Source organism: Equus caballus, chromosome 2 (genome assembly GCF_041296265.1).
Source record: "Equus caballus isolate H_3958 breed thoroughbred chromosome 2, TB-T2T, whole genome shotgun sequence".
Classification (NCBI taxonomy): domain Eukaryota; kingdom Metazoa; phylum Chordata; class Mammalia; order Perissodactyla; family Equidae; genus Equus; species Equus caballus.
Window position 1 is genome coordinate 11,139,009 of NC_091685.1, and position 16,141 is coordinate 11,155,149.

At 43.7% G+C, this 16,141-nt stretch overlaps 1 protein-coding gene across 1 annotated transcript in view; it reads right to left on the bottom strand.

Moving 5' to 3' along the window:
- Window positions 1-14,212: 14,212 nt before the first annotated feature.
- CMPK1 (cytidine/uridine monophosphate kinase 1) overlaps window positions 14,213-16,141 on the bottom strand; it is a 32,087-nt gene continuing 30,158 nt past the window's right edge. Inside the window, exon 6 of the mRNA XM_023630320.2 lies at window positions 14,213-15,392. Within this exon, the coding sequence (XP_023486088.1) occupies window positions 15,351-15,392 (42 nt within the window). The 3' untranslated portion in view covers window positions 14,213-15,350. The remainder of the gene's footprint in view (window positions 15,393-16,141) is intronic.

Consider the following 16,141-nt stretch of genomic DNA (forward strand, 5'->3'; position numbering starts at 1 on the left):
CTGCCCTGGTTTCTCCTAGCCTGTGCATCATTGTACAGATGAGGAAACTGAGGCACAGAAGGGGCAACTAATCCACCAATATAACCATCAAGCTAGCAAGCAGTAGAGCCAGGTTCTGCCTCCCAGAGGAGGACTCCAGCCACCACACTGTGCTTCCCCAGTAAAGAAGGAGTTCTCAACAAACTTGTTCCCACTGAGTCAGCTTCACTTCTGGAGAGAGCAGTGAAGGTTCCTTGTTCGGTGCAGGGTCTTTTTCTCCCTGATTCTTCTTTCTCTCAGAATAACCACCACATTAACAAATATGGCAGACATTGTTGGTTGCCCACCCAACAGTCACGCTAGCCTCCTTTCCCTCTGCCTACCTCCCTCTAAATAGGTTGTACCCAGCCTCCCGAGTGATTAGGAGAGGCTATGTGACCCAGTTCTGGCCAATGAGATACGTGGGGGGTTCTGCTTGGACACTGCTGAGTAAGACTTTCCTCCTTCTTAAAGTCACTCAAGGAGAAAGCCTTTGTTCCGTATTCACTCCTTCACTTGTGCTTTTAGATGTGGTTGTTTATAATGATGCTTGGAGCTGAAGCAGCCATCTTGTAACTTGAGGCAACAGGCTAAAGGAAGAAAGCCAACCATTCCAATCATCTACTGCTGCATAACAAATCACTCCAAAAATTTGATATGTTAAAACGACAATTTATTATTATCTTTCAGCATTCTGTAGGCTGATTAGGCTCAACGAGATGGTTCTCACTTGAGTTCCTTATGTGGTTGCAGTCTGATAGAGGCTCGGGCAGAGGCATTTAAAGGCTCACCTAGGGTGGATGTCCTGGATGGCTCACTCATAGCTGGCAGTTGATGCTGAGGGGAGCTCAGCTGGGCCTCTGACCAGGACACTGCACATGGCCTCTCCATGTGCTTGGCTGTCCCATAGCATGGCTGCTGGTTTCCGAGTATTTCAAAAACTAAACATTTTAAGAGGCCCAGACAGATGCTGCAAGGCTCATGAACTAACTTGAAAGATCAAAATGTTATTTCCACCACATTCTATTGGTTAAGCTAGTCACTAAGACCAGCCCAGATTCAGAGGGAAGAGAATTAGACTCCACCTCTTGATGAGGGAATGGCGTGGTCACATTGCAGAAGAGCAAGTGGCATGGGAGATACTGCTGCATCCTGCTTTGGAAAATGTAATCTACTCTACCCACACCCTGAGGACGATGATGTGGTAAGATGGAAAGAGTCATGGTCCTTGTTACCTACGAGCCACCATACCAGCCCTTGGACTAGCCCCTCTGGACTTCTTAAATAAACACATAATATCTTAAAGGTTTAAGCCATGTGAGCTGATTTTCTGTCAAAGTTTGGTGCAGGAGGCAAGCGTGATCAACAAAGACTTTCTGGAGAAGGTGGGACTTAAAGTGGGTATTTCAAGACAGTTTCAAATTCTTAGGCTTCGGCATAAGATACTCCTAGGTGTGAGTTCTATTTCTGAAATTTCTACTAGCTGTGTGACTCGGAGCAAGTTAGCCTCTCTGAGCTTCAGTGTCCTCATTTGTCAAATAGGAATAATAATAGCTGCCTCTAAGGTGGTTCTGAGAATTAAATGAGATGATACATAGAGCTTAGCGTGAGATCTGACACACAAGTGGTCTGTACATGTTAGCATCATCATTATTTTATCATGTTATTAGTTGAGACGAGAAAGAGGAACCCAACTTGTTCACTTGTTCTGTGTGGTTATGGACGTCATTGCTGAGACCGCTGAGGGGAGGAGTCAGGAAAGCACTTTGTGAGGGACCTAGCTGCCTCTGGATGTGCCCAGCTTCCATCTCCGGGGGCACAAGCAGAGCTGAGGGGCCCTGCGAGGGAGGCTGCAGTGGGGTTTCTGCCCTGGGAGAAGCTGGACTGTGCTTTATAGCTCAACCGTGGGGGAGCGGTTGGGGGGAGCTGTAATTTGGGGGCTGATGAGAGGGGCTCAGTTGGGACCCTGAGCAATCGGCTTAGAGCACTCAGTCAGGCCCTGGACCTTCTTCTCTAGAAACCAGCCTGAGGTTGGGGCAGGAGGCAGGGGATAGGGGAGCAGTCCTGTGCAGGTAGAGTGACCAGTTCGTCCCAATTTGCCCAGGACTTTCCAGTTTTAGCGCTGAAAATCACCCATCCCAGAAGCACCTCAGTACAGGGCAGGAAACCAGGATGGTCGATCAGATCCCACCTGATCCTCTGGGAGGAGCCCTCCAAGACTCAGGGAGGCCTGGCGTCCCAGTCCAGGTGTGTCCCACAGAGGCCTGGCATGCAGAGTCACCTCCGGGGCAACCAGACTTTCCAGGCTCATAGGTCAGGGAGAGCAACAGCCCCTCGGGGATCACAGGCTGCGCGTACAGGCCTGGGGATGGAGGGAGTCGTGCTGAGTAGCAGCAGCCTCTGCCCAGCCACAACTGGCCTGTCTCAGCCCTTCGCCAGAGTCACTCTTGTGCTGTTATCAGCAGTGAGTAACATGGGATCATTTTAGGGGCTCAAGACACAGAAGCACTGCATTCATGCCTGAAATGTGGCTTCCCCAAACCAAGCCCCAGAACTGAAATCCCTCCATTCACTCTTCGCTGGTACATCTGAACCAACAGGGACTGGGTTTCCAGAAGTTCTCACCTGACATGCCCCCTCAGAGGAAAGGAGTCTCCAGTCCTCTCCTGCGGAGGAGAGGGCCTTGAAAGGTGCGGAGGAGCTGCCTGGAGCTAGGGGAGGAGGATGCAAGCATAGGAGTCCGGAAACACACTTTGAGGACCACACCATTGGGCCCATGTGGGAATGAGAGGGATAGAAGAAAGAGCTCGGGCCGACACGTCACTGGGGAAGATAAATTGACTGCTTATCTCCTTCTCTCTTGAGAACCTTCTAAAATGACTGTTAAAAATATAAGGGATGTAAACTGACAACTATAAAGATAATGGGCGAGGTAACCTCAGTAGACAGTGCAACAAATTTCAGGACAATAGAAAGCAGATGGAGTGGTAACTGATGCAGCAGGACAGAGAAAGCCTTAGTATAGAGTGCGCAGAGAGGAAGATATAGCCAAGGAAGGAGGCAGTCGGCCTTGGCGGAACCAGCAAGACGCAAAGCTTAAGACGGGGGATTAACTGGAAATCCAAACACTGTATAGTCTCTCCCCAGCGCTGGGCACAGAGCACCAAGAGGTCAGGTCTGCTCTCCAGGCATATGTCCCCAGAAGAAAGCCCTTCATGTTTGGCATTAGGGTGGGGTGGGGATGGAAGTCCTCTGCTGTAGTGACTGGCTGCCTGCCCAGTCAACCCAAGGCATTCTAGCTAACCAGCAAGCTTTTTAGTTCTCCTTTCTTAAATGTGAATGGATAGCAAAGATCAGCAGACATTTGAGGAATGCCTCCCCTCCGAAAGAGAGTAAGACAAACAAATGAAATGACCTCAGAGGAAGTAACACAAGTAGCAGAAAAGAACTGAAAAAATTTTTTAACTTTCTATTAATATCCCCACAGAGATTCAAGGAGGTATTGTATTGATCAATTAAAAATTGGAAGGTATGAAGAATAGAGAAACAACCAGAGAACAAGAGAAAGCTCTTGAAAATTTTTATATATATACATGCATTTTTCAATTTGATAGATAATAGAATATTTTCAAGTTAAGGAAATTTCTCAAAGAGTGAAATAAAAAGATAAGAAAGTAGAAAATATAAGAGACATAAGAGATATATCCAAGAAATTAAAAATCTAACAAATGGAAATTCTAGCCAAAATAGATAAAAATGGAGAGGAGGAATTATTTAAAGTTACATAAGAAAATTTCCCATAAAGAAAGTTTATAAAGTCTCCATATTAAAAGAGCTCAATATGTGCCCCAAAAATGAATTAAAAAATGGCTCACACTCAGGTACAATAGCCTAACATTTTTGAACACAGGGATAAAGAGAAGATCTAAAAGCTTTCAGAGAGGAGAAAAATGAAAATACAGAAAAAAGGCCACAAAGGAATGAGAATCAGAATGACTTCAGAATTCTCAGAGCAATGCTAGATGCTAGAAGGCAATGGAGAAGTGCTTCCAAGTGCTGAGGGAACATAGTGTTCAGTGTGGAATTCTACATAGGCTGGATCGTCCATTACAGGGGTCTAATAAAGACATATGGAGACACACAAGGAGTCAGAATATTTACCTCCTATGCAGTCTTCCTTAGCTGATTACTCGGACGGTGTGCTCCAGACAAACATGGAAATAAACCATGAAAGAAGAAAACGTGAGTTTCAGAAAAGAGTGGACCCCACAGAGAAAGCTGTGAAAGGAAGTCAGGATGATAGATGTCCAGCAGGCTTGGACACTAGCAGATCTGACTGGAGTAGGAGAATAGAGGGCCTTGGAAGGAGGTTTCTGGGGAGAGAGGGAGTCTGGGTGAAAGAGAGACTGGATAAACATGAGGGGGAGATAAAGGCAGTTAGGAACTTGAGGAAAAGAAAAAGTGATGAAAGAAAGCAACCACCACTTCTGCAGTGAATGATACTAACACAGTTACATGGAAATCACAGTTTATCAGTTTTTAAGCTTTCAGATGTGTCTATAAACAAAATGTAAAAGTCTTGATTGTCCAGCTGGTAACAGAAGAGGAAGTCAGAGATTCGAAGCAGGAGGAAGTTTCTATCTGCCTCTGTTGTCTGGAAAATGGACGTGAGCCCAGCCTCTGAGAGTACCTCATGACCAACAGTCAGCAAGGAAACAGGGACCTTAGTCCTACAACCGCCAGGAACTGAATTCTGCCAGCAGCGTGGATGAACTTGGAAGTGGATTCGTTCCTGAGCCTCTAGATGAGAGCGGGGCCCAGCTGGTATCTTGATTTCAGCTTTGTGATACTGTGAGCAGAGAAGCCAGACTTCTGACCTACACAACTGTGAGGTAACATGCGGGTGTTGTTTAAAGTTGCCAAGTTTGTGATGTTTTGTTACACAATAGAAATCGAATACATCTGGCATGCCCTTTCCCTCCATGTCTGCCCCCGTACTCTTATTTTGTTTATGCCATAAGAGGTGTTTTGGCCTAGTGGTTCAGCTCCCAGACTGCAGACAGACAGACCTGGGTTAGAACTTCTCCTCTCAGAGGATTAGCAGTCATGGACACAGTATATTCAATAAACAGAACTGTAATTATTGTTACTATTCATTCTGTGAGTCTCTGTTCTGCTCTCACTCCCTCTGTGAATGTTTCCCTGACTCCTTGCCTCACTCTTCTGGAAAGTTCATCACACCCTCCCCTGAACTTTGTACCTGTTGTACTTTCTCATGCCTCATGCTGTACTGGTTAAATGCCCTCACCAGACTGCTAGCTGTTGAAGAGCAGAAATCTTGTCTCTTCAGAACCTGGTGTAGCCCCTGTCAGGAAGAAGGAGCTCTGAGAATGTTTATGAAGAAACATGGAGGAACTTTCGAGAAGTCTGAGTCAGCCAGTGAGGACTACTCTGGGAGGGGTGAGTTCTATGTTACTAGCGTAGCTACCTGTCAGGGATGCTGAAAAGGATTGGCTGCATGACATCTTGGGTCTTTCTATGCTAGCTTGCGTTTTGAAGCCAGGATTTGTTTCATAGAACCACAAAAAAAGCTGGAAGGCAGGCGATGGAGGGTGAGAGACCTCTCCAGCTGGGGTTAGTGGGGAAGGTAGAGTCAGGTGTTGAGCCCAGCTCATTCATTCAATTATTTTAACATGCATCCTTAACTTTGACAGTCCTGAACGGGGAGATACTGTTTCCGACTTTGAAAAATAGGTAGGATTTTGACAGCTGTTCCCAGGGAGAAGTTTTTGGCAGAGGCCACATTATGGTCAAAACCTGACAGACCCAGTTCTTTAAGGAGCAGTCTCAGGAGAGAGCAGGGGGCACTGAAGCGTGCATTCAGCTAGTGGGGGGAGAGATGGGGCGTTGTGTTTAAGTGGCTTGGGAGAGGGAGTAGGTGCAAATGAGTATAGTGGATCCAAGAAGGTTGGGGCTGGGAGCGAGGAGCCTCCCAGGTCTGTGCAGGGATCCGGAACTGAAAGGAGCAGGCTTGTGGGTACAGATAACAATTGACCAGCTGGCCTAACTGCAGAAAGCTGGATGCAGGATGGATCCTGGGCGCCCCTTGGTGGCCACACTGAATAACTACACTTGATACCACCCAGACACAGCCAGCGCCCCGCTGACTGAGCGCTGCTCTTATGCCAGGACTGGGAGGACCCTCTCATTCACCCAGGAGGTCCACTCGCTGCAGTAAAAATGATTTGTGTGAGAGCATCCTAGTCTGGGTTGTGTGTCGGTGTGATTGCCCAATTGGGTGGGGGTATACATGTGTATGAGTGCATGCATGTGCATTTGTGTATGTGTATTGGTGCCAGTGACTGGGCACGCGTGAATGGGTTGTGCATGCATGTATGAACTAGGTGCTAGTATGCAAGTATGCATTTGTGAGCAGTGGTGCCAGAATGGGCATCTGTATGTTTGTATGTGTGTGTATCTGTTGGTGTGATTGCTTGTGTCTGAGTGCATGTGTGTTAAAGTAACTTTTTGGGCCTTGGCTTTCTTTTCTGTTACACATTGAAACAGTTAAGCTCCATAATCTTATTGTTTGTTTAAAGTTTGCTCTTGGATGCAGGCCTGTTTCAGAATAACTAGCAGATGCGAAAAGCATCCATTATGTATTTTTGCAATTAGCCGAAAACCCAGAAACTTTTCTTAAATAACAGACACAGTTCTGTGGGTTGCTTATTGCTGGGAGCCACCTCCTCTCCCCGGCTCGCCTGAGCCGGCCCTGGGCCCAGCCTCAACCCAGGCCAAGCCAGGGAGGGTTTGCAAACTGTCCCCAGTGAGATGGAAAAACCATTAAAGGTTCAGAATAGAACTCGAGGGACGGCTTACAGTGAGGAGGGGAGGAGTGGAACAGCCTCCAAAATCTGAGAAGCCTTTGTCAAACTGCCTCATCCAGCCTAGCGGTGATCATCTTGCATTCTAGTCTGGACCCAGCTGAACAGACACAGGATAAGTGCACATTCCTTTACCTGTCTGTAAGGTTTGTCCATTTTATTTCCCCACCTTATCTTTGCACACTCCTGTCTCCATTGTTTGGTACCTGGACCCCCACCCCTCCAGCTAGGTGTGTCTCCCCCACCCCTCACTGATCCTGCCTTCCTTTTGCTGGTGCTGTTTCCCTCTTCTGGAATACACTGTTCAATACAAACCAGCGCCTCCTGACCACCAGCAACATTACCACCGGCGAGCTTTGATGAGTACCTATCCTAGACACTGGTGAGGGCACCCAGGAGCAGAACCAGCAGCTTAGGGAAATTTCTCAGTATTTGGGTTCTTGTGGGAAGGCACAGACTCTCATGATGTTCCTTAGCCTTTCCTCCCGGCTTCTATGGACAGGGAACTGTTCTGTGTCCTGGGTTTCAAGGGGTCCCAGAGGGCATGGCTGGGGTTCCAGGTAGACTTCAGACTTAGATAGCTACCACTTGAACAGGATGGTCTGCAAACCACAGAATCTCAGGGCTAGAAGACTAAAACATCCTGCTGAGTAAGAGTCCAGGCTCTGCTTGCATACCTCCAGTGACGAGGAACTCAGCATGTCCTCGAAAAGCCCAATTCACTGTTGGGTGGCTCTAACATTAGAAGGTCTTTCTTATGTTGTTTCCACTGCCCAGCACTGCCCTCAAGCCCACATTGAACACATCTACTCCATCTCCCTTCAGAAGTCTGGAGATAGCAGCAGTGGCCCCTTGGGCTCTCCTCACCTTTTAAGACAGTGGCAGCTGCTAAGTGAGATGAAAGCAGCCCTCTGCCATCAAGTTGGTACCCATGTGACAACTTCTTTAGTGGGAGAACGTTTGTGATCATCTCACAGTCCTTCTCCCCCCTCAACCCATGAGCTTCAGGGATGGCAGACTAGGCAACTGTGGGATTTAAGAGCTTTCACTACGGTTGTTATCACTTTGTCAATCCATCAAGCACTAAGCACCTCCTCTATGTTAGGCCCTGTGGATACGAAGACCAAGACTTGGTCCCTTGCTCACAAAGATGCAAGGCTGGGAGTTTCCAATAGTATTGGCTCCAGTCACTGTTTAGTACAGTGTTCTCAAAGTATCAATATCAGCATCACCTGGAACTTTCTAAGAAACGTAAATTCTTGGACCACAACACCAGATCTACTGAATCAGAAACTCTGGAGGTGGGTCCAGCAATCTGGGTTTAACAAACCCTCTAAATGATTCTTATACACTCAAAAGTTTGAGAACCACTGGTTTAGATTCACCTGGGGAGACTTTAAAATTAAATTAGAATTTCTGGGGGTGAGGCCTGAGGCATTGGTTTAAAAGACATTCAATAAATGCTCGCAAACTGAATGAAATCCTGTTCAACAGTAGTGGCTCTGGAGCAACACAAGATGCTCCCTTGCTTTTCCAAGTCCTTGTTAGGAATGATGGAGGTAAAGCAGGTTGGTGTCGAGGAATGAGAGCCGGGAGAAAGGAGAACTGTTTGAGGCCTAGCTCTGCTTCTAACTATCCGGAGGGCTTGAGAGGATGCTTTCCTTCTTTCAATATACTATAAGATGTATTAATAATGTATACATAATAAAATGTATTAAGAATCTACTCTGTGCCAAGTCAGTAAGAAAATAGAAAACTACAACCAAGACCTCTAAAACCTCCTTCCCAAAGACTCCACTGATCAAGAACCACAACACATAACTTAGAGGAGAAAGCAGGCTGAAGCATCCCACTTCATTCTTTCCCAACTCAATAAATACAGTCAGTAAAAGTGCTGAAGATGCGCTGTAGTCTTGGCTTCAAGTAGAAATTTATACTAAGCAGTTCAGATCTGCAATGTGAACCCGAAACTGTCAAAAGTCTTCATAAAGCAGAGATTTTCAGTCATAACACAGTAACAATGACATAGAGGTACATACCAATAGGTCAAAAACCTATCAACTAGATTGACCTATGGAGGGTGGGTGAGATTTTCACCAAAACATTGTTTTCTGGTCCCAGTCTTTCCTTGTTTTCTTTCTGAGATAGTCACACTTTAAATCTTTCTACAGGTTGTATGCTAAAAGTAGAGGGATGCTGATGGGGTGGAAAATTCATCTCCCCTCCCTTCCCCTGCACTTTAAGATTTTTTTTTTTCCTTTTTCTCCCCAAGGCCCCCGGTACATAGTTGTGTGTATTTTTAGTTGTGGGTCCTTCTAGTTGTGGCATGTGGGATGCTGCCTCAGCATAGCTTGACGAGGGGTGCCATGTCCGTGCCCAGGATCCTAACCAGCGAAACCCTGGGCCACCGAAGTGGAGCGCGCGAACTTAACCACTAGGCCACGGGGCGGCCCCCCTCCCCAGTACTTTAACGTTATCAGCTTCCAGTCTTCAGGGGGAATGCAAACAGAATGCTAAGGAGATGGTAAGCAGACCCAATTGGGATCCAAAGTTTAGTGATGCAACTTGTAGCTAGAGCTACAGCCAAAAATAATTCTCCTTTTCAGTTTATTTTTTCAACAAATATTTGTTGGGTCCTGCTCTGTGGCCGAGTGGTTAAGGTCGTGCGCTCCACTTCAGCAGCCCAGGGTTTCGCCAGTTCGGATCCTGGGCACAGACGTAGTACCACTCATTAAGCCATGCTGAGGTGGCATCCCACACAGCAGAACTAGAAGGACCTACAACTAGAATATATAACTATGTACTGGGGGGGCTTTGGGGAGAAGAAAAAAAAAGAGGAAGACTGACAACAGATGTTACCTCAGGGCCAATCTTTAAAAATAAAACAAATATTTATTGAGTGCCTACTGTGTACAGGCACAGGGAAACAGATGAAGAAGACAAACAACATTTTTGCTCTCTTGGCACTTATACTCTAGCAGGGGAGATCAACAATAAGTGAACAAAGTAACTTCACAAACTGCACATATGTGCAAAAGAGAAAATAAACAATGGTCATAGGCTAGTGACTGAGGAACCACGGTGGGGTATCAGAGGTCACACTTTAAAATTGGGCTTTATAACAGGTAGGAAGCATGGGCTACTGGAAAGACAAGAAGCAGATAGGGTAAGACTCAGAGGTCTGGGTTCCAGTTCCAGACTCAACCATCTAGCTGTAAGGACGGTGGTGCAACTGACTTGGAGTCCTTGGGCCTCAGTTTAATCATCCGCGAAACAGGAAAATCACCATCCGAACCTGCCTCATTGAGAAAACAGAGTAAGATCACTGAGGGAAAAGTGTGCCAGTATTAAAAGCACTAACAGAAACACAATACGGTTAAGCAACCACTAGACTTGAGCTTAACTAGTAAGTTTGTTGAGGGCAGGAGCTATGATTGATTGTAGCATCCCTACTAAATCTCTCAAATATATTTTGAGTGAATGGCCAGCCAATTTTTGTAATGTCATCATTTAGTGCTATTGTCATTTCCTGGTCTGGTGACAGACGCACTGCCTAAGGAAGATGGAGATTTCCTGTAACAAACTCTCTGATGTCAGTCACAAGGGTTAGCACCTCTAAAGTTTGGCTTGCTAACGTGACCAGTCAGCTCAGTCAAGATGGCATGAATTACATGACTGCGATTAGACTGTAACGCCTCCTATATGCATCTGGCTATTATTTCAGCAATTGGCCATAATGTATCATCATATAAAACAATGATTTAGCTGATGACTATAAACAGCCACTTTCTTAAGTCAAATACACAAGCTAAACTCAAATATCTATAAAATTACTCAAACCAAGAATTAACGATAAGAAAGTGTTAAGGGAGTCACATTCTGAAACCCATTTTCATCACCAAATACTCATGGAGTGGAGTGGGAATGTGGTCTACGAACAAGACGACTTTGGACAGATTAACAAATCGTGTTTGATGGGAGTGACTACGGGCAGAATAAGCAAGCTCCTACAAGAGCCGTCATGTAGGAAGCAGAACTGGACTTCTCTATACAATGGTTTTACTCTTCCTCCTCTGATCCCGTCCCATCCCCTACATGTCTGGCTCTTCCATTAGCACATAGTAGCAGCAGCCTGAAGTCCAGGAGTTACCATCTTTCCCTAAACAGCACTTAGCCAGACCTATATAAAGGCCATAAGCAGAGGAACGAATACAGATATAGTCTCTGCTAGATCATGTTTGATACTGGATGACATGGACGATTTGACACTGTGTTTCACACCAGGGGAATTTGATGAGCTATTTTAACTTGGTTGTTTTGATGTGAGAATATTTTGACCCAATCTAAAAGTTAGCCATTAAACTTTAGTATTCCCCCCAGCCCCCAATAATGTAAGTAATGTGTCCATCCTGACCACAATTCCAACTGAGGACAGGACAACGGTAGTGCCTATTGTGCACATTACCTAGAAACTAAAAGGACAAAAGGCTTACAAGGCCTTTTGCCCAGGCTGTTTTGATGCAGCCTCCTCCAGCTCATAGATACTTTGGGTAAGTTCTGGCGGCTGCTTTGCAGCCACCTGTGAAAATGCTTCTTTATAAAACTAATAAAGAACCCCAGGCGAGCCATGCACAGCAGCCTCGTGCTGTCAGATTCAGCCTTTCCCTCTGGCTCTGGAAGCGCCTGCAGCCAGGCTGTGAGGGCTAGTTCTACTCAGTCCTCAAAGGGCCTCCGGGGTTTACACGCTGGCAAGGAAACAGCTAATTCAGCCTTCTTGGAAGTCCATCCTGAGGCCGTTGTATCTATTTTTTTCCTTAACTTCAGAGAAGCAGCTACTGAGAGTATATTTCTTCCAGGAAGCCTTCTAAAGGGTAGTAAATGAGCATTCCCAAAGTTCACATCCCTGGCTCTTTTTTGAATTTTACTTTCTCTTTTTAATATGGTTACTCAACCAAAGGAGAACACATATGTCCTTTATGTGGTGTGCTGCTTAACTGCCTGACCCCACTGGGTAGGAGACAGTTCTTGAAGCTTTTTTGGATGATCTACCATTAGATTGGGATATAGTAACCAACCTCTACAGAGGGTTTTTCTCTGGCTGGTTAGGGCTCAGAGGCCAATGTTAGGAAGTTGCATAAATTTACTTCAAAATGTATGATAAATAAAAAACAATTTTCTGTGGCTGAAAGAACCTCACCTGGAGAAATCTTGATTTATTACCCTCATCTCCCTAAAGAGTATAAAATAATTAAGCCCTCTTCTCTTATGCCTGGGTCGTAGGAGGACAAAGTCATGAAAGAAACACCTCTCTGAAGGAAGAAAAGGGACCCAAGAGAAGCAAGTTAGCTCTTAACGAATGGCGACAGCAGGGGATCTCACGAAAGTCTGAGCCCTGGTTGATAGCCTGCAGCTGGTGTGGCTGACAGGGGTATAGGGTGGTAGCCAGAAATTCAACTTAGACACTCGGCCCTCCCCAGGACAGGAAAGATGGTGACCTTGGAACTCACCTGAGGTCCACAATTAACATCACAATCACAGTAACCACACCCATAACCACACCCATCAGAGGAAAGCAGACCTGGATCCAAGGGTCAGGGATGAAGAAATAAACGGATAGGTGATTAGGACCATTTTTACCTTTTTCCTTTGGTACACAATAAATGAACTTCTCTTCTGTCATTAAAAAAAATGCTTAAAATTCAGGAGTACTTAATTTAGCTGAAGTATGCAGGTAGGCTAGGGAGAACTGCAAGAGGCTATATAAGAACAACTGAAGTCAGCCCACAGAAGACATGTGAAGGTCTATCCAGAGTGTTAGTTTTAGACAGAAAACTCTTGAAAGGCAGAGAATGTGTTTGGAGCACTACGGCCTGTGCAATTAGTACGTGTTTGAAGATGAAGGACTAAACCTCCAGGGAAAAGATGCTGACCTAGTCTGACCAATATTTTCAGCCACTATTATCTCCAGGGACTACTGGAATGTCAGGCAACCACTTAAAGTACATGGACAAAGCCACAAGCCCACAAAAAACCTGGCATCCTGAGACCCATTGCCTGCTGCCAGTTTCCCCCTCAAAGAGACAAGCAACTGATGCTGCAGGCCAGTAATGAAACAGGCTACTTGTGCCTCAATCCAGATTACTTCTTGAAGGAATGGGATAAAGTCATGCTTTCTCCTTAATTCAAGACAAACATAATACACAGAGCAGAAAATTCTCCTGGATCTTGAACTCTGCTTTTGCCGTGTAAGGACTCACATGTTAAATATGATACTTCTTGATCTTCAATGTGCTTGAGAGAACAGAAATCTGAACCAGCAAACAGCAAAGGCCACAGCACAAAATTTATTGAGATTATTTACTAAATAATTCATACACATCCAACATGACTGAATGGAAATAATGGGAGTTAATTTCATAAAAAATAGCAAGGCTTCCACTGGGGTCTGTCAAGAAAGTCAAAAACTTCTTGGTGACTGCATCTTTAACAAATGGAATGACCAAACTAGTGAAGTGAGATGGATATCAATCAACTCCTGAACTCAATATTGCCAACATCTTTTCCTACTTAAGCAAAGAAAAAGCAAAGCTTCATAATTTAGCAATTACTATGTTTCTTGGTTTTTGTTCTCAAATGCCACAGAAAGGTATCTGATGAAATGAGGCAAAGCACCTAGTCTCAGCAGTCTTCTTAAAGCCTTAAGTTTGCTTTCACAATATCAATACAAATATTTAGACCCCCATCTGAGTGATTTCTTCATCTCTGTGAGTAGGAATACTCTCAAAATCCTGGTCTTTACTCTTGATTCCCACTACAGCTGTTTGATTAAACTACCAGTAAAATCCCTCTGCATTGGCTGGGCTGAATCAGTAGATAAGAACTCATTATAGTCTCTTCCAGAAAACCAAGATAATCTCAGCACAAATTTTGGTGGCTAATATGTTACAGCACTTATGGATACTTTGTTTTCTAATGGCAAGTGTGTTGAAAGTATGTCATTAATAAGTGAATTTCATAACACAAATAGAAATAAATGAATCTATTACAATATAAGAATATCCATAAACTGTCCTCATTATTCTCAATGACTTTAAATATAAAATCTAATTATACAAAGTCAAATTTCCTTGCCCAATTTAACCCTGTATTACCAAGCAGTGTAAGTGGTGAAAATGAGACATATTTTAATAAATCTCATATTAAGAACCTTGTATACCACCTTGTATTAGGGATGGCAGAAAAAGATTAGGAAGGAGAAAAAAAACTTCTCAGAGATTTTTAAAGGAAAAATGGATTTAAGAGACAATTCCTTTGGACTCTATAGCCTTTTATTTATTCTGTACCTTTCAACGCTTCAACACGATGCCAAAAACAAACAAACAAAAAATTCTGAATAAAAGTAGCCAGGAAGGGAATCAAACATTTATAAGATATATTTATTATTTTTCTGACCAAAGTGCAATGATTTTTAAATCTTCTTAAACAAATAACTATGAAAAAAGTATTCAAGAAAATAAAATACAAATGGGAAATTTAACCATTAGATTTCTTCTACTTTATGCTAACCCTGTATTTAGTCTAGAAAACAAACGAACTCTGAAGTGTTACTAAAACACTAACTGAATCATTTTACCATAAATCTAAGTACATGCATTTCAAAATTCCACTGCTAGGAATTTTAAGATCAGTTTAATCATTAACAACACTATATAATAGAGCATATGGAACACATGTCATTAGATGTGATCCTTGCCCCTTCCCCTCAGATTCATGTCAGAATAAAGCTGACAATCCTGCCAGGCTCTGACCCCTAGTGCCCCAATCCCAGCCCCTGGGAGCAAAGGTTGCGCCCTGTCACACAGCCTCGCACCAGTCGTAGTAAAACAAAGCCTTAGTCTCCTTACCTTTCTATAGGAAATGGTCAGTTATTTGATAAGTAGTAAAACACTTCTAGGAATTCATTTTATGAGTTTGTTTACCAAACTCATTATTCAAGAACTGACTACACAAAAAGTTTCTTTGGAATTTGGTCCACAAATTCTCTTAACAGGTTGGAAATTTAAAACCTGCAGGAAAAGGAAGTGGGAAATCCCTAATCCTAACATGATGTCATTACTAATTACACACATACGAAAAAGTTTTGCTCACAGAAGGCACAAACTATAAAAGGGCTATTCTTTTTGAATAAAACAAAGAACTCGCTAATACCCTTCTTTGTTTTGTGAGCACCAAAGCTAAGACAAAATTAGACCCAAATTTACTGTCTACTCCTGTGACCAAAAAAGAAAAAACCTGAAGCTAAAAAATTTAATTTGTCTTACTACATACTTTCCAGCCATTAATTGAGATGTAATTATGAAAGATTAAAATTGCCTTAAAAAGGGGCTGTAATAGCAGCTATCAAAGCAATATTCAAGCATGATTTCAAGGACGCTTTCAGGCTTAGAGTTAGCCTTCTTTGTCAAAAATCTTCACAACTTCATCAAAAACCTGTCAAGGAAAAAGATAATAATAATAATTTAAAAAGCAAATATTATTAAAACTCCATATAGCTAAGTTCCTGTTAAAAAGAGTCAATTTTATATTAATTTTCAAAATGATCATTAAAAAAACCATATTAGGGGCTGGCCTGGTGGCGCAGCAGTTAAATGCACATGTTCTGTTTCGGCGGCCCTGGGTTCGCCAGGTCAGATCCAGGGTGCAGACATGGCACGCTTGGATAGCCATGCTGTGGTAGGCGTCCCATATATAAAGTAGAGGAAGATGGGCCCGGATGTTAGCTCAGGGCCAATCTTCCTCAGCAAAAAGAAGAGGATTGGCAGCAGTTAGCTCAGGGCTAATCTTCCTCAAAAAAAAGAAAAGCCATATTATAATTTCTTAGTTTCATCTATTTTACTTTAGACAATAGTATAATATCATGAATAAGACATATAAAATTTGAACATGTTGCATTCAATTTTATTAGTGTTTTTTAGGACAAAACAAACTTTCTGATGGGCTACCAATAATCTGACAAAATGTAAACTGAAGTGGCTTATCTTCCTAGTTCTGATTCTAAAATACTACGTTTTCAGATGTATAACTTTACATCTATAGGAAGCAGCAATGGATAAAAAAGCACAAGTGACTATATGATGAAAAAGAAAGGTCCAGAAGAAGAAGATTCAGGGAATTGGGGGGAAAAAACGTGAAGTAAGAGACACCAGACATAGTTACTGGGCACTGAGGGCTTGCAAACC